The sequence below is a fragment of the Falco naumanni genome, chromosome 13, assembly GCF_017639655.2.
Source record: "Falco naumanni isolate bFalNau1 chromosome 13, bFalNau1.pat, whole genome shotgun sequence".
Lineage (NCBI taxonomy): Eukaryota > Metazoa > Chordata > Aves > Falconiformes > Falconidae > Falco > Falco naumanni.
In genome coordinates, this window is record NC_054066.1 from 12855396 (window position 1) to 12883337 (window position 27942).

The 27942-nt window shown below is 39.1% G+C and overlaps 1 protein-coding gene across 2 annotated transcripts; it reads right to left on the reverse strand.

Moving 5' to 3' along the window:
* GK5 (glycerol kinase 5) lies at window positions 1-27942 on the reverse strand. 2 transcript variants are annotated; one of them, XM_040613889.1, is made up of 17 exons: window positions 27745-27942; window positions 26654-26747; window positions 23557-23632; window positions 23036-23129; window positions 22238-22369; window positions 20606-20681; window positions 19872-19933; window positions 19706-19779; window positions 19314-19374; window positions 18068-18194; window positions 14984-15088; window positions 12367-12452; window positions 10211-10314; window positions 8808-8867; window positions 5898-6031; window positions 4465-4597; window positions 1-3476 (listed from the first exon to the last, which is right to left on the reverse strand). In XM_040613889.1, coding segments are annotated over exons 1-17 (1551 nt in total). In that variant the 5' UTR covers window positions 27877-27942; the 3' UTR covers window positions 1-3475. The 2 variants fall into 2 exon arrangements, with proteins under 2 accessions (XP_040469823.1, XP_040469822.1); XM_040613888.1 differs by lacking the exon at window positions 1-3476 and having other exon boundaries at window positions 3491-4597.

A 27942-nucleotide genomic window follows, 5' to 3' on the forward strand; every position in this document is an offset into this window, starting at 1 on the left:
AGGTTGGCTGGTTTATTGCACTATTCAGTAAGTTACCAGAGCTAAACAAATACCTGAACTCAAATCCAGCTGTGATAAAGACACTTACACTTCAAATACCTCTTTGTAGTTCATTGGTTTGTTTACTTTTCTGTAAGAAAATACTGATGGACTGAAATCAGATACTGTAACTGATGAGGAACATGAAAAATAGGCATTTTAACCATTAAGGAGAGAAACAGGAGCTAGATCATTGCTGTAGTTTGTTTGCTTTCAACAGCCAACTGCAGAAAGACATGACTATACATTTACACTATTGAGTCTGAAGCTGCTGAAATAATGATGAGTTTGCACGAAGAGCAAGTATGCTACTGTTGTAACATTCTAAACCAAAACACAGTCTTTCAGAACACAAATCCCAAACTTTCTCCCAGAATGAGGGCTGCATTGAAACACATCTTGGAATAGTTTCTTTTAGGCACGCTAAGGCATGGGTTTAAGGCTACTTACAGTAAAACCTGCACTGTGGGAAATTCTCCTGTCTCTCTCCAGAAACGGGCAGTGGTCTCCCACCGTGCTCCCCCTGGCTGGTCAGATCCCTTTCAGATGCCCCACCTTCCTCTTTCACAATGCAGTAGTTCTCAACACTTGCTAGTTTCATTGCTTTCTTGCCAGCCCGCACCCCTTGCTGTGACAATGTATACAAACACCCACCCAAAACAGCTCCCCCTGCTTCTTTTCTCCCGCTGAACTTGCCCTCCCTATAAAAACTGCTGCCCAACTTCAGGGCCAGAGCACTACCGTCTTCCCTTACTCAGCCTGCCATACCGAGATACCTGTTTGAAGAGGGGATCACTGTTGTACTTGTTGGCTTGGCATTAAGAGCACAAAACCCCCTCAATTCTGTGGCCCACTGACTGGCACAAAATGGTTCTTACCTTTTCTCCCAAGGCTGCTGTTCAACTGGTAAGCCTCGGTACTATGCCCTGATCAAGAAAACAGTGGCACTAGTTGAAGGATCTTGCTACAGAGATTATGCCAAAAAGAAGCTAACAGGCTGGAACAGGAACTCAGTACTTGTCTTTTTTTACTTTCTTCCAACAGGAAAGTAAGTATAAATGCGCTTGCAAAAAACCAGATGAGAGCAACAGAATTAATTTTACATAACATGAGCTGTTACACAAGAGAAGAAAACACCGCTTAAAAGAAAATGGTACTCAAAAATCTTGGCAAAGTTCATTACTGTAAGATTTTAAACAGAGCCAACATGACTCTCTTCTTAGTTATGTAAGAAAACTCCTACGACGTCTGCTCAGCATTTTTCAGCTATCTGGTAACTATTTTACCTGCCCTTTCTTTTGAAACACAGTAATTAATCCAATAGTAGTGCGATCCCTCCAATATTAGAGGGATTTTTTTATACCATGTAGTCCCCCTCATATATAATAGGACTGTATGTTGTTATGTATGATCAAACTGCCAAACTGGGATGAAATTATCTGCCATCAGCACCATGTGTACCTGTGAAAACAGGATGCACAAGGATAATCAACTCATCTCAACTGAATTTCCAATCTTCACATGCCTGTGGTGCATTACTACCCAATCCTAAGTAAAACATTCACAGTCTCAACATGGTGTCTCTCTTAAAAGATAAAACTACAAGCTAGTTACTATTTACAATGTTTGTATGATCTTTACTATCAAACTCAGCTGATAGCAAAGGTAAAATTCATATATACTTTTCAAACTGATGAAAACAACTCCTGAGGTAAAAATCTAAATATTTTAAATAAAAGTTAGTATGACTGAGTTTCTATAATGGTCTTAATGCCCTTCTGTACAGCAAAAACTGAGACAGCAAAGTAGCTGTAAAAGCGTAACTAGTTGCTTAAAACTCATTTCAAATCCATTATCAATTAACAGGTACCACTTAAAGATAATCAGCATATTAAAAATTTGCTGTGAAGATAAAATCAATTTTTGTTGTAACAGACAAGCAAAAGAGGCTTAATGATCAGTAACCAAATTTCTTCAAGTTGTCTATTAGTCTGTTCCGTCTTTGGGCAACTAAACATCACAAGCTGTGGCAGATGCTGTGACCTCCGAGGGCTGCACCATCTTGGTAGGGTTAGACACCCCGTTTGCTGCAGAGCCTTCCTCACTACTTCGAACCTCTCCACAGAGAACTCACAACTCTGCAGATCATTTGAAAGGCTCAGGTGGTCAATATAGTAAGGCCTTGTTGGCGTTCTTAATTTGCAGTGAGGTTTGTCTCCTGTAGATTTGAGGCTAGTGACAGTAAAACAGGTGAATTTTCTGCTTACAGTTAAACAGTAATAACAGTAAACAGTTATGTAGAATAGGTCCTCTAGGACACTAGAGCAAGAGGACTATGTAATGTCTTGTGTATCTTCTATCTTTCTAGCTGTGCTACGGCTGGGATGAAGACCACCGCCACATATAGGTGCCGTGCAAGGTGCGTGGCTAGCTGAGATACCTTCAGTGAAGGGATCCGAGCAGAATCAGATTCAGTTGCCATTAAAGCTCCATCTAGGTACACTGTGGGAGCCCTAATCAAACCCAACAAAATCACATAACTATTAAGTGAATGTACGTCAAGAAGCCTTCATCAAGAGGGAATAGGTGGACATTATCCCTAGGCAGACCTTAATGAAACTACACTCCTTCAGTGAGAACCAAGTGTAGAATACCAGTGACCGACGCACAAACTTCTGCCCAAAATGCCAGGCTGGAAGCCTGTTTGGCTGGGCTAGGAGAACCTTCTTGCCAAGGAGCACTTTCTTTAGTTGTGAGGTTGGGATGACAAGAGAAAATCACAATCTGAACACAGATGTTGATGCAAAGCAAGGGTTCCAGATATCCTGTAAATACATGTTCTTACCTTACAGCAGGAGGAGGAGTGGAGGGAATTTCATCAATAAACTTTTAAGAGTCTTAGCACCTGGACAGCCATATATTATGGTCCAAAACAAACCAACCAAACCTAAGTATCTATAAAGCTGTCAACCATGTAGGTCATGTAGTCTGCTGTTATTACTAGATATCAGCACACAGAACTGTTTCTGGACTTCAGGATTCCTGTCAAGGTAGGTTCAGGAGAGAACGGTCTCTGCAACTTGAAGGATACCCAGAGGAAAAAAAAAAAAAAATAGTGCCAAGATGTAGCACATGTTGAAGGTCAGAAAGTAACAGAAGAATAAGAAAAATGGTATGACAAGCTAAGGCTGACAGGCAAATCAGATCTAGTCTGAATACCACCACCACTAGTGTAGATGCTCCAACTCATGGCTGAGTTCACAGATGACTGTGAAAGACACTAAGGCAATGCTGTATGATTTGAACTTCCATGTTTCAGCACAAGAAGTGGTGAATGATACTTCCTTGGTCCTCTTCAATAATGTTAAATATAAAAATTTCTTGTCTCCAGTGTGTGTGTGCAACACAATCACTCACAGCTTGAATTTGTCATTACTCTGAAATGAAAGTATTTAATCATTTTACATTTTTGAAACTGATTTACACATACTCCTGATAAAATTATTATAATTTAACATTAGTGATAAACAAATACATAAAAATTATAATTAAATGTGTTTTAAAAAAATCAAAGTAATTCATAGCTTCAAAAATAGCTTTTTGACCCCTTTCAGCTAATAATAATAGGATTTAACAATGGGCTTGAAATACTAATCTTAAGGATTTTTACAAGTTAGGCAGCATACCTGTAACTACTTCTAATGTATTTGTATTAGCCATGCCAGATAATACAGCTTTTGGTCTTTATAAAATTTTTAAAAAAATGAGTTACAAGCTAGATAGGAATCATCAGCTGCAAAAATCCAGGATTTTTTTTTTTTTTAATGGAATACTGAAAGCCTATTTGCTTTTGTATTTCATTATAATTTAGTGCACAAAAACATTATTACAGAGCTGGGTCAAATGCTTCCTTAAAAAGTCAATCAAAAGGCAGTAAGAGGCTACTAATAAGAAAGTATCTTTGTACACAATCAAGTTCATCACAACCCATCTCTGAACAATCATTTTATGTTTCTTAGAAATGCCTAGGGAAGTATATGTGCCTTTTACCCTTTCTTAATGATTAACATACCAAAGATTGTAAAGATCCAAAGGGAGACAAGTTCCTCAGTAGAAAACCCATCAGAGGAAAAAACTCTCCATCTCTATCTAGTACAGGGTAGGATTCAAGCAGCTGGGCCACCCAAAGGAGGTCACTGAAGGGACACAAATGCTGCAGCTGGACTACAGCTGTCATAGGGATGATAGGAAGGTTCATTATGGTGCAGCAAATAATCTAGCAGCAGGGGGGTAACTGAAGTACCGTATAACTTCACATATATTCCATCACAAATTTTGTTTACTGTTTTTACTGTTAATGTCAATATCTTATAAATATGAATTAAAACATTTTAATTCTTCTGTAATTAAAATGCCAATTTCTACCAGTGTAGGGAGCGTTTCATTGCTTGTAGCCAGGTATCCATAGCAGGTCTGTATTCCTCAGTGTCCTTCTGGGGCTCAAAAACTGCTTCTATTTGCCTTAGCTTCTTTAGTTGTTCTTTGTCAGTCCAAAATCCTACAAACAGAAAGTTCATTCTCAAGCTGAACTGCAAATATGTTATTTTTGAGTTTTTTTAATCTATTTCCAAGAGATCCAAAACAGAAACACAGTAAGAAATCATGACAGCTTTTCTTTACTCAACCAACAACTTTCTCAGAGGGAAGCATATTTTTAACATTGTGAAAATCCTTTCCAACAGTATCCACTTGTTTGGAATCCTGACAACAGCACATCTGCTTAACTGGGACGATTTCCAAGGAACAGATCTGCTACACTGAAGTTCCTTTAGGTTTCATCCACACTGTGCTTTCGGCTGCAGGTCCCTCTCAGTGAAGAAGGGCCACAGAAACCAACACTTACTACTTATTTCTTTCTTAGTCTTAAAAATCGCATAAACAGCAGAAAACACCTCGTGTTACACACTCAGATTAATTTATGTTACTGAATCATTCTTGTCTGTCAAGGGCTGCAGCTTCCTTACAGTTTTAATTGCCGAATGAGTCTTACCTGAGCATATAGTTTTTATCTTTCAGTTGTGTTATTTACATATCAAAGCAGTTAAATTAACGGAAATACATTTTGTAGGTGCATATTAAGCAAAACCATTGACAGTTTGTTGTTTTAAGTCTGGTTAATTATATAAAACAGCTCTGTGTGAGAGCTGGATTATTTTTTTCCTGATAATAATTTATTTTGTACTTCCATTGTGTTTATTTCTGTGAAAACCTTAAAGACTCGGTTCACAGATGACAGGACACAGCTTCAGTAGGAATGACAGGGCTGCACATAAGCACAGCAGCTTCCTTGTCAGGTGATCCATCCCCACCAAGCACCACTCCTGCCAGCTGGAATACAGGACTGGACGCAGAGCGTTCAGGTGAAGAAAGAGGGAGGCAGCAATGATGGGGTCCACCCTCTTTTTCTCCAGTAGTATATCCTTCTAAATATAAATGAACCTTACAAACGTATATGCAGATATTTTTCACATTAAACTCATTGTCACTATTCATTTATGTAAAACTTAACAACCATACAAATACTCGGCAAACTGGGACATGGTGTTAGAAATACACATTAGGTCCATGATTTGGCTTCTTTGGTCCATCAAATACAAATACATGGGTACAAAGCACTACACAGAGAAACACAACCACTACTCACCCTGGATTCCCACAAAAATGGCTAAAGTAATCCTTTGAGGATTTTTTACAATTATTTGAAGTTATGCCCTTTTTTGTCTGATTTTCTTACCCCTCTGTATTTACAAACGTGCATTAGGAAGGAAAAATCAAACCCCTTTTAAATGTATACATACCTGAAGCAAGACCTGCTAGAAAAGCTGCACCAAGACTAGACATGTCTGCATTTGCAGGTTTTTCTATTTTCTTATTAATTAAATCTGAAGTCATCTGCATGACAAAACTATTATTACTGACACCTCCATCAGCTCTACAGGGAGAGGGGAAGAAGTAAAAAAAAAAACAAACATGTTTAGTTCAAATGCTTATTGCCAACATTTCAGATAACTTCTGGGGTTTCACACCTATGCATAAATCTTCCTATCACTCATGCACAAATGCAAAAAAACCCCAAAAAACCAACAGTACCTATAAACCAGGGAGGAATGCTAGACAGGAACACAGGAAAGACACATTATCAAAAGCTTTGCAAGCTCTGTCTTCTAAAACTATCCATAATCCTGGTTGAAACGTTAGGGTTTATAACAGAACCTTTACATAGTTATCACCACAACATGACAACAGTCAAAATCATTACATTAAACAAACCCTTTCAAGTGTTCTCAGATCTGGAAAGGTACTTTCTTCATTACTACCAAATCTTTGTAGTAGTCAACTAAAATGCCTTCACAGTTACTTCTTTTTATGAGATGAGAATGAGGCTTCCATCTATTTTCCCAATTGCATCATGTCAAAGACCCTTTTAATGAAGAAACTAGAACTTATTGATGCTACTCTCTAATCATCTGAGAGCAATTACTAGTGGTACAAAGTAATCACTCTTGCAAATAAAAAATAGCTATAACAAAAAGTAATCTTTGCATTCCCATAGATTGGTTCGTTATGCTGTTGGACTCCAATACCAGCCAGGTAGGGAGCTGTTCTATCAAATGTGGTGCAGTAAAGACATCTACTGTTTATTACTATAGAAAGTGTTTGGCAATAGAACTTAACAGTTGCTTAGAAATCTTCAAATATGCCAGCTGAAATCTGTTACATGTGATACCTCAGAAAACTTTTACATAAATGTTTTGGCTGTTTCTGAGACTACAACCAGGAGACACTGCCTGACTAGTGATGTTACAGGGCTTTGCTTGTTTGCACATACAGTTAAGCTGGGTTACCACCTCTACACTATGGCATAAAAACCTTTAACTGGCACCGTCACTTTCTTAATGCTGGTGACATGCATTTTCCTTCTTCTATAAAAATAAGACATCCATTTGATTCAAGTTATAAAGAGAAAACTTCCAAATAGCTTTACATTTAGCTAAATCTTGCTGCTAGATACTTTGAAGATTCAGTCTGTACAGTACATCTTCTAGCTCAAAAGTTCCGACGTGCTATTTGACTGGGGATGTGCTATTTCACAGAACAAGTAGATAGGTGAGATTCCAGGACTCCAGGGACCACCAGCATCATCCTCATAAAGGCTGCCACAGACTGCTACAACATAGGACGTGAGGACTAAAACTGAGGGCTCCTTCTCTGTGCTTTCCTTGATAGTGTTGAGACAAGCAAAGACAAGTAATAGGAATGTAGAGGACTAATGAAAAGGATGACTTTGCAAGAGCTTGTAGGAGTCAGACTGGGAAGAAACAAGGGATACAGGACAACAGCTAAAAAGGGAACGAACACATTTACTGGACAAAAGCAACAACAAAAAAAATCAAAAAGGTAATGGACAGATGTTAATGATGTGGGGACAAAAGGATGGGAGAACAGTTTATAACCCCTACTGAAAAACCTGTTCAGTGTTATCTCATTATCTTCTAATGCTTAATCCACAAGCTGAATTGCTACTGATTGTAGTTAATGGCTACAGTCAGTATCTGAAACAGCACATTTATGCTACTGAATAAAACAGAACATGATCATACAATTTAAAGTTTACATTACAGTGTAAACGGGATCAGCGCGCCCTATGTAGTACTTCCACACTTCCCATTTTTCAGTTCCCATTCTTAATATTCTCAAATTTTGGATGCAGTTTTCTACCTAAAATGCTTCCCAAGGAATAAAAAGTTGCAGTACTTTTCATCAATTCGTTCTCATTAACACCCCAAGCCTGGCTGTTCCTTCACCTTTGCCTGCTCTGTCCCAGTACGATGGAGACAGAAACTTTTACCTCCCCCACTTTGTACTTCCACTACTCACAGGTCTGATTTCTCAGCTGTCTGTACGCCTGCCGGTCTATTCTCCCTTTGCATGTGCATCAGGAAAAAAGCCGCAAGGGGACAGGCACGCTCGCCTCTCCGTTCTTGACCGTGGTATCACGATGACCCCTGGCTGCCAGGAGGAGAAATTTTGGAGAGCTTCCTCAGCGCGAGGGCTGCAGGCTCCAAGACAACTGACTGGGGTGTGCCCACCGACCTGTGCCATGTCGTTTTCCAGCAATGCATAATTCAGGTCAATTTTTCCAAGACGTTGTGAAAAGCATATTCTACGGATCACTGTTACCTGGCTACATCTGATTTGCTTCTTCAAAGATTGAAGCAAACCCAATGTCTTAACAATTGACGTCTGAAAATATTCTCCCTCTTTCCCTCATGAACAGATCTCATGAACTGATGTCCTCAAAAAGCATTCAGACTGTGGGAGACTGAGCACCAAAAATTTCAGTATGAAAGAATGGTATTAAAGGGTAAACGGACCTTTGCTATTTTCTTGCAGAAACAGAATGTATTGCTACATGCACTTTAGTGCTACTTGAAATCATGAATTTGCCTTGTTATTTTTCTTTAACTTCAAATAATTAGAGCAATTCATTACTCACCTACTGATCACCAATGTCAATAGCTCCATTAAGAACCAGCCTTTGTAGGGGAAGACTCTACTGCCACTTAAGTTACATTCAACGTTTGACTTGTTAATCATCTATTTCTCAGCAGCAGAATTTTTACATTAAGATAGAATACATAATAAAGTTCACACCTGTTTAAAATCAAACTACCATATATGAAATTTGAAAGTCACACAGAACTTACCGAATAGTTTGAAGAGGAATGCGTACCTTCTTCACAATGATATCATAAAGCTGTTTGTTTCTTTAAAAAAATATTTAGTTGAATTAAGCATTATATATTCCATAAAGTGTTTCCAGTATCTACATAGTCAGAAAATAAAATACAAGGCAAAAAGTGCCTCAGTTGTGTCAGAACTGCTGCAATAGCCAACAAGTTTCCAGAATGCATAGATTAAAAAAAAAAAGGGGGGGGGGGGAAGACTGACACCATCTTTGTTATACATCATTACAAAGGCACAAGTATGGCTAATTCACAGCCCATTCCACAGCAAGTCACTGTAAAAGGCACATTTTCCCCACCCGAAATTGCTGATAGGTTTCTACAAACAAGATGCAATTGTTGATGTAACAAGTGGTTTAGAGTGAGGAAAGGAGGTCTCCAGTGTTAATACGTGTTTATCTAACTGTTCTTTAAAGCGAACATCTGAAGGCTGTGGGTTTGACATGGGAGAAAATCTAAACACAAAGGATCTCTACCCTTTTCTAGTTAGGTATTTGAAAGAGATGAGATTCTTAACATCCCTGTTTCCAAGAGACCTGTGCATCAGTTCAGGAATTACTGCATGTCACATTCCTCTTACAGTGCAGAAAAAACCCACCACATTAGAAACAGCTGCAGCAATGCAGAATGTTAACCCTCCTCCACACATCCTTTCGGCTGCTTTGCTGGAGGTTATTATGCCCAAAGCAAAGGTGGTGCCTTGATAGAAAGGATCGTACCCGTGCTCCCTAACCGGCCACAGTGCCGGTGAGCCAGGCTCAAGCCATATTCAAGTTCAGTTCAAGGCACGCACGCTATTGGGTTTGCAAGGCAGAACCCATGTGTTCTGCAACGAGCTTCTGACGTGCTATCATCAGTCACTAGAAGGTATCTTTACCCTTGACAGATCTGCAAGCTGTTGTCCATTCAAATCTTTAAAAATGCTGAAGATGCCTATTACTGCATTTTATTAAACACCAAAATTTCAAACTTTAGCCAAAAACCTAATATAAATCTTCCAGCTTCAGGGATATTTTAAACACAACTGGAATGGGCTATAACTGACAAAACACTGTCAGGAGAATAAGGACAAACTTTAAACAGAAAACATTTTTAGAACAAGCAGAAAACAATGTAATTTAAGAATCTCTCTATGGTTACTTAACAACATAAACTCTGAACTAATAAATATACATGGATTTATTTCTAAAGTGTTAAAGAAAAAAAAAAAGGAAGCAGCTAAAATTCCTTTTCAGTGTATGAGTAATGGATTACTATGATTAATATTTTACAAACTGCAGAAGTCCACGTATCCATTTAACACTGCTGATCAAAATAAAAGCAAGCATAAGAAAATATAAACAAGATAATAAAGCAAACAGTACCTGAAAGCTACAGATTCCAATATAGCTCGTACAAGATGGTTTCTGGTAGTAGAAGGTTTCAGCCCCATGAAAGAGGCAGATAAACATGGGTCGTTCACAGAAACCTGCAGGAAGGATTTCACCATGAGTTCAGTGAATTGTATTTGAAGGCTTTTGAGAAAGAAGTCAAATAGTAAGAAAAAAAAATAACTTACGAAAATTACAGGCAGCATAGTGAAAGAAGAAAATTGAAAACAACACGTAAGAGGTATATAGTGTTATTTTAGCTAACTCAGTGAACAGTTTAAATAGCTTCTTTCAACAGAAAAAGGTTTAAGTGACTTCTTCCAAATTTGATATGGTAAACAGCACTAGTCTGTACGACCTCTTTAAAATACTTATAGTGTCCAGCACAGGGCACACTGATACTGCTGTTCCCTAGCAAGATTTCACATATACACTATTTTTTTAAAAAAAAAACCACCACACTCCTCAACTGCTAAAAGATGAACTGACTTTTTAAAGTAACACTGAAAAAGATGGTAACACTTTTCCTTAGTTTATACTACAGCTTGTTACCAGTGACACTGATAAGAGTCCAACTAAAATTCTAATATCACCAAGTTGTTTTGGTTTTCTTTTTTTCTTTTTTTCTTTTTTTTTGCATGAGAACTAAAGGACTGATCTTCTCTCCACCCCTCTGATGAACTTTATACCACAAAGTATTAGTTTGCTGGGCTGTACCTGGTTTGTGACAATATTAAATCTTATTTTCACTGTAAACAGTACTTTTTAAATTGAAACAATCCTTTCCAGTTGTTTCATGCTAAATATCAGTTATGACAACACTTACCAGAAGTTTGAATTTCACGCTAATAAGATATATACATATATATATATTAAGTTAATAAAATGCTATAATATATTAAGAAAAGAAATATGTATGGACAGGTATACATAGCCAAAAGGAAAACTAGCATTTTGCGTAAGTTCCTAACTAGAAGAAACTTCTCATTAAAGTAAAAGAAAAAGAGACAGAATCAGTGTTTACCAAGAAGCTAGCTGGGATTCATTCCTTCTGGAGACAGTGTCAAGAAAGCAAGGGGGGGAAAACCCGCAAAGCAAACCAAAAAAGATCAAACAAAAAAAAAGTTCTACCAACATCTCTAGAACTTGAATATTAATTAAACTGAAGGTTCAAAAAAGATTCAGACTAACGTTTGCCTACCTCAGGATTCCTGTCTGCAAATACTGGAATTTGGCACGACTCAATGCTTGCTTATTCATAGCACAATTACTCACAGTAAATGCTAAATGGAAGCATCTTAGTGTAATCAAGCTCTATATCCCTAAAATCAACTCTAATGATTAGGGTGGCTGTTTGAGAGAAGGTACTAGGCTACCTGTCGAAGAAATAAATTTGTACTTTGCGTTGTTACATTAACATACAGGACTTAAAGGTAAGGTTAAAGATGTTAAGTTTCTTTAGAAAAACACACTAGTCTTAGGAATGATCACACTGAGTATGGCAGACCAATGAAGATCCAAAAAATAAGAACTTTTAGAAACACACAGAGAGATGGGCTGGTATACATTCAAACCAATGAATCAGTAAAACTTTCAAGAGAAAAGTGTACCACACTCAGTTTGATCTTTCCCAGAAGTGTTTATATATTAGTACCTTTGCTTTTCCTAAGCTGGAACTCGCTATCTTGCTCATATTTAAGTACGTTCAAATATTCTGGTGAATTGCAACCTACATCTTTAAAAGAGGCAGAATAAAATTAATTACCTTAGAACACTGCTTAGAAATATTGTCTCACTGAAGGCTCTGTGTAAGGCAGAAAAGCTATGTGACTGATTTCTGTCTCTGCAGGCACTGAGTCACTATTAGCAAGTCATTTAGCTTATCTGACCCCCAGGTCTCCACTTGCAAAATGGAAGTAATTTCCCTGTTTTGTAGGGTTTTTTGTCATGGAAGGGTGGTGTTTAAACACTCTGATATGACAATGATCTTCATACCTTGTGGTGAGGGACAGACAGTGAGAACCTGAGTAGTACAGAATAAATACTGTGATAAAATGTAAATTCCTACATTTTAACATGTAAAAGTTGAATTTTTAACCAGGTTATTAAACCCCACATATTTTTAATTATATAATGAATAGTAATTTTACCTGAAAACCTGGAACAAAACAAACGCCTTGGGAATCAACAATACTCTGTGCCATTTTTGCTGTTTCATCTACATTGGTGAAAAGACCTGTAAAGACGCACAAGTCATACGCTTTTATTGTTTATTTCAATTTCTTCATATATTACTAAGATAGAAAAAAACAGAGTGAAGACTATTTCCTTTTGTAGTATTCTCAAACAATAGGTTCTAAGGGAAATGATCACGTCCATCAGTCATATTTAAAAAAACAAGCCCGACTCAGATGAAGATTAAACTCAAAAGGATCCTCTCACAGCTGTTACACTATAGTCTTTTCACCTTCACATCTGTAAGAGGTCATTAGTTTTCCAAATAGACATAAACGGGAATTGAGAAAGCTAACAAGGGCACCCTAAGTATGCTAAAACCCTAGATTTGCAAAAAATAAACCATGGGGTTTTTCCCCAAAAAGATGTCATTGTCAGCCTAAGCACTGAAGCACTAGACAAAGTCCTTAATATCCATCATATTTCATCTGCACCCTTAATATTTTTAGAAGTGACCAACTCATAAATAAGGTAGGTCCGAATATTGCCTCCTTGATAGACACTACTTTTATTCTCTGTTTAGCCAGGTGTCTCCTTTCACAACTTACGCACATCCCTCCTTAGCTTGTTCTTCACCCACACATACTAACACCCATCTTCTGTAGTTTTAACTAATAATGTCCTTATGTGGCCACATAACATGGTTTTCTCCTGTAAATGAGCACTAAAGGTTTTTCTTGTCTAAAAAGTAAATTCCCCTAGCAAAGATAAATTAGGTTAAACTCAATTTATCTTTGAAAAACCCATCTTGGTAACTCACCAGGAGTTTCAGTTTACCTTTGTAGCCTTCATAAATTTGTTTGAAAGCTTTGGATTCTACCGTGCCCAGACTAACAAGTTGAAATCACATCTTTTCCTCTTTGTTGTATTTGCTATTATTGAACTATATATGGTACCTCTGTGCCACAACATAAAATGAAAAAATTAAGTAAGATTGACTTCACCTTGAAATTCCACATACTACTTTTTCAGAGTTCTTAGAAGTGATCTGATCCCACTGAACTAAGTTTGGCTTGCTGCAGAAATCCCTATTTACAAACCTTTACCACTATTATATGTCTCATCATCATCCATGTTGAGCCACACCACCCTGAGGCCATTAACTTGCCCTGTGTTTTGGCCCCATTCCTTCTGTAGAGCAAAAGTTTTACCCTTCTCTTTATTCATAAAGCTGATAATAGTTCCTGAAATCTGCTACCCTGCAATCGTATTTCCAGAAAATAAAGGTCCTACTTGGAGAGTTCAAAGCAGCATGCCTATTTTTTTATCTCCCTTTTGCCTGTGGTAACCACTGTATGTCATGTCCATTTCACTACTGGCTAGCTAAAATTCCTTTATACTCTTGCTCTGCATATACCAATAATACCTATTTTAAATATGGGTATGTTCCATATGGGTAAGTATCCATTTTAAGTATAGAATTTGAAGCAGCAAGCTTATGTATGTACCACCGATACATTCATCTGCAGCACTGAACTGTGTGTTGAACTGAGTAATTTCCTCAAGAGACTAATGGCTCAGTCAAATGTTGAATGATGAAGACCTGAGGACCAGTCTGAGTCATTCCTTAAAGGCACACACCTGAGCACATATGCGCCAGAAGTTGCCAACTTTAAAAAAATGTAGGATTTTGCGGAGAGCTATGCTTCAGGAAAACCTTTCCCAGTTAACCCAAAGTCTGAGACACTAATTCCTTTTTTGCATCCTAGTAAAGGTGTACTAAATTTCTAAATAAACCAAGTAAACAATTAGAACACTCAGAACAGTTGTCCTGTAAACATCCTGTAAACAATCATGTAAAAATCCTGTAAACAAGTGGTTTTGAACATCAACTACTATAGAGCTAGCATTTTTCTTAGTCTTTTATTAAACTAGAATACAAATCTTTTCATTACATTGTAGTCACACCCCAAAGACATTACTTTATTTTTAAAATAAATAGTATTGTGTATGTTGCTTCACACAAAGTCCTTCACCTGTTACTAATTCTGAGATGCACAGCTGGAGGTCTTTCAAAAGCATTATAGTTTGGGGAATACTGCATTCACAGTCATGCTACCTAGACATAACAGGTAGTCAATTTCTGTGCTTCCCCTCAACTAAAAATTCAAGTCCAAACACCCTAAACCAGCACACATAGGACTTTTAGACAGGTCTCCTTTATACCGTTTCTATTCAAGTCTGGATAGCAGCTTGAAGAAACAAAGGAAGGCATCAGGAAGTTCATCATGCCCAAGGGAAACCAAGCAAGCAGCAGAACGTTTCAGGAAAACAAAAGCCTACACAGGCAGGAGGATCTCCAAGGCAGAGTCTGAAGATGAGATGATTTGCACAAACCAAACTCCCTGCAGTAAACAAACGCAGCAGAGAACCTACTATTGAGACCATACATTTTCCACCGTCCTAAAGATACAGGCTAGTTTTTCGATTATGGATAATAAACGTAAGCCCAGTAACATAATTATAACCCCATAAACCAGTTTCTTAAGTAGTAATATATTTTACTTTCTATAAAATTCAAGAACTACTTACTTATATCCTGAGCCCATTTTATGGCAGTGCCAATGTCTGACATACAGCCTTCAGTTAAGTAAACAACTTCTTCCCCAATCTTCCAACCAATCAGTGGATACAGACCTTAATTATTTTCCAGGAAACAAAACAGAACACCTAGTTAAATTGAATGTTTCCAGAAAAACACGTGCAAGCATTCCACACGATAAACCCAACTAAAAAAATGTAAATAGTTTTTATGCAATTCCTTTGAAGATTTCAAGTTAAAAAAAATATCACTGATAGAGGTTAAATGTATTGTTTAAAAATTAGCGAAGGGATTACAAGACTCGAACTGTTTGTTAAACCAAAATGTTAAAACACACACACAAAAAATCACTATCAAATTACAAAAAAAGTTAAAGAGCTACCTGCACTTTTTTTTTTATATATAAGAGATTGTATATACTTAAAAACGTATCAATGTTTTCCTATTTGTTTTAAATCCATGTTATTTTCTTCAATGGTTTCTAAAAGTCAGAATTTACTTCTGCAAAACATAAAACATGAAGACCAGGCTTTCAGATGGGAAGCACAAACACTGAACCACACATAATACACCAAAAAACCAAAGCAACACAAACTTAAAAGGTAGAGCTTATTCTAAAGTGATAGACTTCTTTTATTCCTTTTTCAGTCTGCATTGCTTCCTCACGTAGAAAGCAAAAAAGACAAGTTCCACAATTTGCCCATCCTTGTCCCCAACAAAGGCTACTGCCAGTTAACTATAGCATTTTAGCTGTATGTTTGCCTAATATAAACAACAAAAGAAACACCCAAAGTCATTAAAAATACCTGGAGACATACTTTGTCTATAACTACAGAGAATTAGCACTTCTATGGTCTATGTGGTGGGATCTGCAGGAAGTCATGTTTTCCACCAAATAGCTTCAGCTTTGCAGTGACTTGAAAAAAAAATTCAATTCCTTTGAATTATTTTTTTCCTTTTCTCTCAGAAGGCAGGCAGAAATACATAAGGCAAACACTGTTAGTTTATTTGAAAACACAGCACAACACTCTTTCAAAGAGCTGTCTGCTTGAAGGTACTATTACATTAGAAGCAAACAGCCAATAATGAGGATAAACCTGACAATTTGTTCTCCCCTTTGCTCCCCCACGGATATGTTGAAACCTTAACAAAAAAAGAGAGAGACATACTACTTAAAACTGTCAGGGTAAACAGAAAGACCCTCTCGTTTGGTATCTGTATGAGTAAGAACACAGCACAAAAGTCCTGCAGAGTACTGCCTTTAATGCTAAAGCAAGAAGTTATCTAGCTTAAAACTTAAGTTATCTAGCTGAACGGTAAATGTTCTCCAGGACTGCAGGTGGACAAATGTTTTTTCAGGTCACCTGATATGAACCTAAGCATTCAGCAGCCGCTGCAATAAAAACTTCACCCAACCCACCAAGCATGGTAAGCGTTTAAGAAAGCACCCAGACTTCACGGGACTCTGTTCAGGACTCAGAGATCATGAGTAATAAATGCAACAAAGATAAACGAGTCCCAATAACTAAAGGGCCAGAAAAGCATCAGAAGGATCTAGGGATTCTCTCTGCTTTCTCAAGGTGACTTTGCTGATATACAAGCGCGCCTCGCAGAATCATTTCCAGTTTGCTTGCCTGTGGTCCCAAAGAGTGTCATGGTAGTACCGCTGCAATCACCGAGACTTGGTTAGTGTTGGAGGCACGCTGGAGCTTACAATGGAAAACACTCAGCAGCACCTCTTAAGATGGAAATTTGTATTTGTCTCTTGAAAGGAAGAAGTGGTATGTGTATCTCTAGATCATTAGTGCAGGTCTCCCTCACAGTCTTTATTTTCTAGCAAGGGTGAAGCTGCAAAGAAGTAAGACCAAACAATTCCTTGAGCCAAAACTCCTAACGAAGAACAGCTAATTAAGGACAGAGAAGCCCATCAGCTGGCCTTCTTAAAGATGCTCACACCAGACTCTCTAGTAGTATAAGATAATCTACCTCTAGGGAATGGATCAACATGACATTTGGCACAACCAGTTACTATGAACTACCAGACTGCTAGAGAGATAGATTTTAAATCTGTATGACATGCTTCCATCGTTGAATTGTCCTAAGTGCTGCTCTTGAAGGAAATATTTTTTTTTCAACTGTCATATATAGCAACTAAATGTAGACCAGAAAATAGAACAGCAGCTAAAGAACAGCTTGCACAAGGATGGTGTAGGGATTCATCTTGCAGTCTTAAATACGTATGTGAACTTTAGACATTGAACATGTTACATTTCATGCCCAGGGCACTGAGAAAGCTAGGTACCTAACTTGTCCTACTAACCATATCACATGACAGCCAAAGAACATAGGGAAAATCATAAAAATATATAAAATAATAAAAGTTTCACAGCCCTGCTTTAAAGATTTCAACTCCCATCAGATCACAATAGCCAAATACTTTCTTAAAAGAAAACAAAATGGAAGAACCTTATAGCATGTTTTTGCTATTACATTTCTACAGACTACATTCAATGATTTCCCAAGTAGAGGTATCATCATCACAGCGACATCATTAATTAGCTTAAAAAGCATTTGCATTCACAGGGAATTCAATGTCTATGCTATTCAGTTCTGACACATCTCATGTATTTGCCAAGGTCCTTCCAGGCTTTAGCTTGTAAAAAAAAAAAAAAAAAAGGTGCTGTCCTCCTCCCCAGCACCATCCCTCCCATTTGGAATTGTAGGCTTCCCGAAATTAGTAACTTTTTAAAAAGATGACAGATAGACCGACAGAGAGAGACTGCGCAGGCAAATTTACTTCAGTGTTATCTGTTGCTTCCTTGACAAACAGCCATTTAAGGCAAACTACCAAGCTTGAGAGCCCAAAAATGGTCAGAACGACAATGTTTTAAACCCTAGAAGCATTTCTTAATAAAAATTTCCACAGTATTCTGTTCTGAAAATGCTTTCAAGCTTTTTTTCTACAGCTCAAAACAGAAAGAAAAGCATAGCCCTGTTTTATTCCTTTTTGTACCCTCATCATTAACAGCCGTCAAGTAATGTGAAAGTTTAAAATGAAAATTTCACTGTCTTACCCCTCCGTGACGCACAGAGATGCTCTCCAGTATTCACATTCCAGAAACCACCTGTTCCCATGGTCAGTTTAACATCTCCAGGGTGAAAGCAGCATTCCCCAAACATAGCTGACTGCTGATCAGCTACCTGCCATACCAACAAAAACAATACAAGTTAGCTACAAATACCAACCTATGCTGCTGAATTTTAAAATATCACTGCAAACACTTCAGCATACTGAAAACATATTACCACTCAAAAGAACTGAGCATTAAGAGAGGACACTCATACAATTTTCCTAGAGTATTTGCAGTCCATTCCAACAGTCAGATTTATTGCTAGAATCCAGTTGCACCAGATTTGGACACAACGTGAACGCCTGTAGTATTGCTTGCAACACGGAAAAATATGTTATGGAAACAAATGAAATATTTTACAGTTTGTTATTTGATAAGGATAAATGGGGCATTTGCAATCCCAGGGAGCAGAACAGAGCAGCTTGGCTTGAATTCCTCTTCCCCCATACGGAAAGTTGAAGTTTTGAGGTCTCACCTTCCTTTTTCCCTGCTATACCTCCTGTACCAAATTGTTCCATGCTCAATTTTTCAACAACAACTAAAAATAAATGGCAAATAACACGTTCTTGCCTCAGGAGTTAGGATTTGGGTAAGAAAACCCCACTATTTTTGTAAAGTGATGACTTGTAGAAAAATTTGCTTGAATTAAGCTAAATGGAAAAAATGTCGCCCAGCTAACATGAATTTTTCCAGCTATTTTTGAAAAATTGTGGACTCAATTTATCTGCAAATTTACTGAGGTGAGAACATTTTATTTGCCATTTATTTTTAGTGAAAAAAAAAAGAAATAAAAGGTACTCAAGTGGATCTATTAACAAATACTCTTACATTTGTGTAGGGTCTTACTGAAGTCAAACCATAAGGGACCCCATTGCACAACTTCATACAGAACAACTGATTTTAAGCCAGACATATACAAATTACCAGAGCATAACCCAGCTCAGTTAAGTCCTATACTCAGTGCTTAATCTTTTGGTCATCTAACCTTAATGAATCTCAACCTCCAGAAATCCCTTCCCATTCCGTTCTCCTCCTTTCCCCATAAGGTTGTAAACCGAGTTGTTCCGAGAAAAATTCAACAAGCAATTATTTCAACAAGCAAAAATTCAGCAAAAAATTAAATCAAAGCTAGATATAAAGAATATAGGTACAAATACACAGATTTAAGTATGAAAGCATTTTTACTCACCACTGCCATTATTGGAATAGGTACCCCAAAAATTTCAGAGTCAGTTGATCCGAAGTTGAAGCTTAAAACACACGTTATGGAGAAACGTCACAACACTAAACTGACCTTTTGTTAAAATGAAATTTACATATATAAGGCCTGGGTGCGCATCAGATATGAAAGGTAATGCTACCAGTTTATTTTAAAGAAATCATTAAAACTACCACTTTAAGAAATATTCATAGTAAAAATAAAGTTTTTCATGTAGTGTTAAAAAAAGTACATCTGCATATAAAAATACTTCCTTTTTTTTGTGTATCCATATATTACTTTGACTATGCAGATAATACGGTATTTTTCTAAAGGCAATTAATTTAACAGTTATAATCTTTTGAATACGCCTTCCTACTTACCTTGTGTCTTTCACTGGTGGAAAAACAGACATTGGAATGGAAAGTAAATTACACAAAGTGGGGTTCCAGCATTTCTGAAACAATATGAAAAAAAAGAGTAAAAATGTCAGCAACTCTCTCAGAAGCACAATGAATAGCAACAACATTTTTTTGGAACAGCACATACCGTAAAGGGTTCAAAAATGCCCGTAGCGCTGGCATTTGAGTAATCCGTAGCATATACAGAACCTGCCATTAAAAAACAGTAACAACAGAGTAAGATTTAGGTATCTGTTTAAGAGTAATTTTAAACATACTTTTTCATTAAACATTTCAGTGGCTCCCATGACATATAAACCGAGTGTCTATAGGCAAAGTCATAATGATACAATAAGCACACAAACTTTACCTGCTGCTCACTATAACACATATACACTCATTGCCTTATTTTACCCTCATGAAACTGGCCAGAAGAGAGCTGGGACTTTTGACAACACGTACCACACTGACTGCATCACTGTCTATAATCTATCCACTTGCTCCGGCATTAGCCCTCAGGACAGAAGCTTTTCATTCTTGCACGTTTGTAACAATTCTTTGGGTTTTTTGCTTTCATAGTACTTCAATCAAGGCCAACTAGTTCTGGTAGTCCTCTTCAGATCTTAAGTGCTGAAAAGCTTGATTACACTGAATAATTATCTCCTTTTCTGGCTATCCTTCCAGACAGGCCCAAAGGAAAATTAATTCAGAATTTATTTTTTTAAAACAGTAAATATATTACAATATTCATCAATTACAAAAAAAAGCACAAATTGTCAAAAAAGTATTTGAATTCTAGGATATATCAATGAGAGTTATGGACTTCATTACTTAGATGCCAGTATGCTTTATTAATATTTAAGAGGAAATGTTAACATTCACCTTTAGTTAATCTATACAGTAACCACGTGTCAACTGTTCCAAAGCAGCAGTTATTTTTTTTGGCAGCTTCTTCAGCCTGGGAACAAATAGACATACAAAAAATGGTATTTATAACTGGCTACAATAAAGACAAACATACTTCCTGATTCCTTTTCTCATTTTCTTCATGGTTAATGAAAAAGTCCCCAGGAATTAAATCTCCAATTGCAAATTTTTCTTTTGAAAAGGGCAAGTTGATTATGTAAGTGATATTACCCTACAGTTCATGCTCCTAACAGAGAATAAGCACCATTTCTTACAGTTGCTGCTAAGGAAAGTAAAGCAATTAGTCTTCTACTGCAGCAGCAGCACCTTAAGATGAGAAACTATGGCCACAATTGTAACAGTGATGAAGGAGCGGTAAATAAAGAAAACAAGGTTGTGCATAAAGCATGAAAATAAAAAATTAACAGAAATAGAAGAAATAAGTGTATTTTAGAGTATGTCCCTGACAACAATAGAAACAGAGCCATTGTTTTCTGGTTTATGATTTCTGTAAAGAATTCAAAATGTTATTTTCCTTGGGATCTTTTTCCCTGTTAAAATGGGGTTTTTAAAATTAGGTTTCATCTAATTTCTAACTGACAATGTGCACAACTACAGAACTCATTAAAAGAACATACAAACTAACTCAATCAAAACTTGACTGAATGCATTTTGCTCTGTAATTAAGAGCATAATTGCATTAATGAATTTTTGACCTTGGTTTGGCAGTCACACATCTTAAGTATCTGCCTGACAAAACACAGGAGAACATTTGTCTCACACTGAAAACGCAGCAGCTGCATAACTTTCAGTTCTATAATCCTCCAAATTCACACCTCACATTTTCAACAGGTCCAACCAAATCATGCCAGCAAAAAAATTATACTTGACCTTCTCAATAGTTAGTTTTGTGACAGAAAATACCAGACCAAACTCAAAAGATTTCAGGGTTTCTTTACAGAGTAGAAAATGGATGATAACCATTTTCTTCACAAATAAGTTGAAAATTCAACACAGGAAGTAAGATGACTGAAAACGTTTAGGATTAGAGCAAAGAATACAGCAACAAATAGCTCTGGGCTCGTAAATCCATTAGATTATTCCAGCACAATTTATTTTATGTGTATTTTCCAACTTACACCTCAACAAAAAGCAAAATAAACTGCAGTGTTTGACTGTCAGTATGATGTTATTTGTAAAACTGTAAACACTGGAAAAATGCAGACTGAAAAGGTAAGAGTGCCAGCTGAAAATTAATACAATCATAATGCAAAACTAGCATGCAAACAACTTCAAAACAAAGTACAATTGTTAATTGTCTAATTATATCAAGCAAAATAAGGCAATTTGACTATGTTTCTCAAGCACAAAGAAAACTTTTTACTACTACACACTCCCAGAATCAGAGGAAAAACTTGCATAAACATGAATAGATATTTAGGTAGACAGGCTTTGAACATCAACACAGATAAAAGTCTTTCATTCTGGTTCTTCTGAGGAAAAGAATAAGCAAGACAAAACTGAAGAGGTAACAACCAACCTATGTCACCAGCCATTACTATATTACTACGACTTAAGCAAGCTATTATGTTTGCCTGTCTGGCTTACCTCATGTATGTTTTTAAAAACCCATGACAACTTCATAGAAGTTTGTTGTGTTGAAAAAGTAAGAAAGCTTGGTGCCAAATATCGATCATTCCCAGTCAAGAAATGAAGCACTGTAAAAATAACATGGATTACCTGTTTCAAAAGAAAACAATTACTTAATTTTTAATCTCTCCCTTTAAAGGTTTCTGATCAATTACCTTTGCAGATGAAAGATGCTGACATGAGATTAGATTCAGAAAGCTAAAATTCTGTTAGCGAATCCTTACAGAGGATTTCAACAGATAGCTTTCCCATGACAAATACCACAGGAAAGAGCAGCTGCACTAAGCAAGTCTTGACTGACTCCTGCTGCCACACTGCTCTGTATTACAAAGACAGGTCGCCTAAGTGAGCACAATGCATCATGTGGGTGACAGCATTACATACTGTTATTTCAGTGAAAGATCTCCTACAGTAGACAGGCTCAATAATGTTTTAACAGATTAACCAAAATTTAATCATTAATAATGTTTTCATTCACAAAAGAAATCAGTGGAAACCCCAAGAATTCAACTTCATTTTGTGAGCATGCTAGTTAGTTTCCACTTACAGGAAAATTAATTTCAATTTTTCCACTTAGAGCAAATCCTTCTCTTCTAAAGGTATGAAGCACAAGCCATGAGCAGCATAAAATGTACCTTCTACAGATAATCTAAGCAAAGAGTACATTAAAAACCCACAACAAACAAAAACCCCAAAACACTACCAACCAAGAACTACCTACTTCCAAAAGCAGTATCTGGCTTAGCACAGTTTTACCTTCAGCAGAAGGGACTTATTCCAGGAATTCACAAGTTCAGCACTTCTTAAGTCTTGCCAACTTATGAAATTATGGAAAGGTTTCCCTGTCCTCCTGAAAAAAACAGGATTTGAACATTCCTATTTAAAACTACAGAACATACACTACTCAAAAAATTCAACGTCATGCACCATTTCCAGTCAGGACACTTTGGACTAGGTTTATTCCTAAAATAAGTGCGTATCTTCCTGGTGGATTTCAGGAATTCATCATAGGCACACAGATATTTTGAGTGTGAGGCTTCTCATCAGAACTAAAAATACGTATGTATTCATCCCTTCTATTAAGAAACAAACAAAAAGGACACACGCTTACAAACCATTCTGAATGGTAAGGTGTGGCTGTGCAAACACAAGAGAACACGAGTGACCGACATTTGCTGCTTTCAGGTTGTGACTTGACTGGGTTCAACATTTCTACAGTTTCCTTCTATCCAGCCTATGAACACAAATTCATTTTAAACAATACACAATATACATACTTGTGCCATGTAATGAAAGTTGCTCTCTGCGTTGAGATGCCAAGACCAGCAATTTGCCTCATGTGAGCTCCCGCATCTAAAACCCAAAAACAAATCATACAAAATAAAAAGCATTTATCTGAAGAAACAAACAAAAACACTTCTCCAATGTAACTACAAAACCTATGGAATACTCCGGAAATTAATATTTTAAGAGAAAATAAATCTCTACAGGCTGCCCACCTAAATGGCTAGAACAATGAAATATTTAGAGAACTCTCAGTCAGACAACCGATTTCAATGCAGGTAAATAAACCTGTGTACTTTATAAAAGCAGCTGTGGCACACTGAGCCTTTCCATCTTCTGAAAGGCCTCTTGATACTTTATTTGAACAGTCCCAGAGACATGCAGACAGGTTATATGTGCCTATATATAATCAATTAAAATGTGCATTTCACATGGATGAGTGCGACAGAAGAAGTACCTTTACAAACTTATGGAAAGAAATTCCATAAAGAAACAAAACTACATTGATTCTGTAAGCAGCAGAAAGATTAATGTCAATATGCCATGATATTTTTGATATAATATGCCACTTTGATAATGAGGTGTCTCACCTTAAATAGCCCTTAAATAATCTTTCAAAATTCAGAACAAATTTGCTTAAACCATGTGCCACTGAATGCAACAAAGCTTGTTTAGAAGTATAAAAAGGTACATTTGGGTATACATCAATTTTGTTGTTAAACCTACCTTCAAATAACTGTTAACAGAACATTTTTTCTAGTACATGTAACTGTAAATAATTAAATATGTTCACAGCTATTTTCAAAGCAGCTCTGGTCAGCTTCCGCAGTACCTCCATGCATACCTCCAGAAGCAAAATGATGTGGAAGAACAATATATTAAGAAATTCCACTTAAATTACAGACTACCTATTTTATCCAAAGTACTGTTACTCTGAGGAGCTCTCAATCCCACTACTGGAACAGATCACAGGTTAAGTATGTCCTGCTCATACATGTTCTTATGGTAACTTTCATGTGCGAAGTTACTCATTTGTGTAACCATATAATGGAGACTCTACAACTGACAGCCTCTGAGTGACAATTACAGAAGCGGTTTTACGGGCATGTCTTGCTCTGCCAGCCTCCACACGGGCTTTGGTGACTTCCCTCACACTGGTCCTTGCATTCATTAAGGCAGCGGTATCAAGGCCTTCAATCAGCTGCAATTTAAATGAGTGGTTTCACAAGGCTACCTGCTCCAACTGCCTGCACACGTGCTGCTGCTAGCAGGAGTGTACGGGAGGAGGACCTCTGAGTAGGTGGCTCAGGAACAGCAGTATTTCATTTTCAGTAGCAGCTGGGTCCAAACCGAAGGCAAAGCCATACCAATACTACCACAGCTTGCTATGGATCAGTGGCATGTATCACCCCTCCCCATCTCCACCTGCATGCTCCCACCACCTTCCTTTTGTCAACTATCATGGTCTGATGAAGCAGAGACAGCTCCCCTTAAAGAGAAGACAAACATGGGTATTTTTCCAGCTAAGCTGCCTCCTGGAAGGGTTGAACCAGTACCAGGGTGAGAGAGAGGGGTGGGACCACACAGCCAGAAGCAGTTTCCACCTTTTGGGAGTAACCAAGTACATCAGCTCATCCACCCGCACATGGAATCACATGTTTTAGCTCTGCAAGCACTGTCAACTGAAGCGTTCCTATGTCTTCTTCCTGCTTCCAGTCAGTCATTCCAGCCCTGGTACCACACTCTCTCTTGTGCTGGCACAAACATTGGTGAGGCTCTGCTGGCGTAAACAACTGCACAGTGATCCCACTTAGGAAACCGCTCTGGATTTGAAACAACCCTGTAAAAAGGAGGGCAAGACTCCTTCTTTTGACAGCAGTGTAAGGTTATGCTCACTTACGTTACACAACCACTTCAAAACTACTCGCTAGGAGTGCCCACAGCTTGGCCACCAGAAAAGCTTCCCCTTTTAAAAATAGCTGAAAAATACTGTTTGCCGATTTGCCCCACAGAATGGGCGTGAAGGAGGCCAGTAAGGACTTCAGGTTCTTGTGACAGAAGAGCTGTGGCTGCTGAGAAAACAGACAAGAGCCCAAAATAATCAGCTGCAGCATACACCTGGTAAAATGGTTACTTTTCCCATTCCCTAGGCTGCCTTCCAGAGGGAGAGACAAGCAGTTTTGCCTTGAGCCAGAACACTACTTGGAGGCCAAACTCCAATCGGGGCTGACCAGGAGGAACTTTAGGCACTGAATGAAAGGGTATGATGCACACACATGTGACAAGCAGGCTGAGGCACTGTGAGAAGGCGAGCTGGGGTACAGTTGACAGGTCCACAGCATCAGCGTGGCACAGAAGGAGATACGTGCTGGATTGCAGAATGCTGGAGCTGGTGTGGTGGGAAAGCTGTGGGAGTTGCAGAGAGTAAGCGCACAGTTAAGAGTGGCATCCAAAAACAGGGCGGGGGGGAGAAGAAAAACCCATCAGAAGTTTGACAGAAGAGAGAGTGGTGCATTATTTAGTGCATGGAGTACTAAAAAAATTTAGGTTAAAGTACAAATAAAACAGAACAATAACACAGAAATTGCATAGTAAGAACTGTTTGTAGTTTGAACAGGAAAAGTAGGAATATCAGGTTACGATCGAGAGAGCACAACTACACAATGTCCTGCTTTCACTCTCTTGTCCGCACATTGACACAGGCTGGGCAGTTGCGGAACAATGGGGAATAGGAAGAAGAAACAAGCTCACCCTCTGTTTGTACACAGAGGCATCTGGAGGAAGGAACAAAGATGCCGGGGAGGAATACGTATACAGAACGCTGGAGCAGCAAGGTGCCATCACTGACATGTAAACAGAGTACGCACACTGCTGCTGGTCCTGCTTCAATCCTAATCTAGCCCCACTACAAGGAAAAAAAGTATTTCAAGCATCCTATTCTACATAACAATTGAACAGGCCTTAAAGCATGTTGTAGACCTGTACCCAGCGATGAATTTTAAGTACTTTTTAAAAAGAAATAATTTTATTATCTAGTTAATTTACTAACTTTGAAAAATAATTAACTTCTCAAACTTTATAAACCATTACCTTGTACAGCCTCTTTTATCACACCAACAAACTGACTCCACAGCACTTCAGGATCTAATTCAACCCGACCAGGACAAGGATAAAGCGATTCCACCTGTTCACAGAAGACACACAGTGGATTTGCAACCCTTAGTTCACAGAAAGCGGCAACATCATGAAAGTTTGCATCAATACATTTGGGTTTGGTTTTTGTTTTTTTTCTTTTCTTAATTTTCTGAATCTACTGCAAGAGGAGAAAGAACCGGGTTTGGCACCGTTAAAGCACGGCTAAACCTGTTGTGCGATCTCCAGACCACCTCCTCCAGGAACAACGCTGCCCAAACCCCCCGGAACCGGGGAGCCCATACACCCCTTCTAAGGCTGCAAACTGGAAACCTGGTTTCGCGGAGAACCTTCTGGCTCTGCGGCTGGCCTGGGACGTCAATGCCTCCGTGACGGTGGCCAGGAGCTGCCCGCCGGGGGGGTGGGGAGCAGCCCCGGCGCCACCGAGCACATCCCCGCCCGCCCCTGCGACTCCCTCCTGCTCCCCCCGCTTCCCCTCGCCGCGATCTTGTCATTGCGATAGGCGGCAACGGAACAGCGGATACCGGCGACGTGCTCGCTCCCCAGAGCGCGGGCCGTGCCAACCCAACGCAGCCGGGAACTCCCGTTCCCAAGCGAACACCCTCGTAATTAGCACCGTTACGCAACGGCCCGCGCGCGCTGGCACCGCCGCCCGGCCGCAGCGGAGCGGTCGGTAGGCGGGAGGGGGCGCCGCGAGCGCACCGGTGGCATCCCCGCGGGGCTCCCGGCCGGGCCGGGGGTCTCCTTACCCCCGCGCCGCTCCGAGGGCCCCGGGGAACCGTCCCCACCCGCCCCGGCGGGCAAAGCCCAGCGCGGGGTGCGCGCCCGCCGCCGCCCCCACGCCCCGCCTGGGCGCCCCGGGCCCCCGCGCTGCCCGAGGGACGCGGAGCCGCGGGCTACAGCGCCCGCCTCCGGCACCGGCCGCCCGCCCCGGGCTCGCCTCAGGCGAGTCTCGCCGCTCCCACGGGGGAGGGCGGCCCGCTGAGGGGGAGGAGGGAGGGCGCGACGCCGTCCCGCCGCGGATTCACCTTCCTGTAGCTGGAGCCTCTGACCGCGGCCGCCCGGTCATAGACGTGGCACTTCACCACCGTGCTGCCCACGTCCACCCCCAGCACGTACCGCGCCGGGGCGGCGCCGCTCTCCGGCTGCCCGCACGGCATCGCCGGCCGCGGCCCGGCCCGCAGCGATCGCCGAGTGCGGCCAGGGGCCGCCGCCCGCCAGAAATC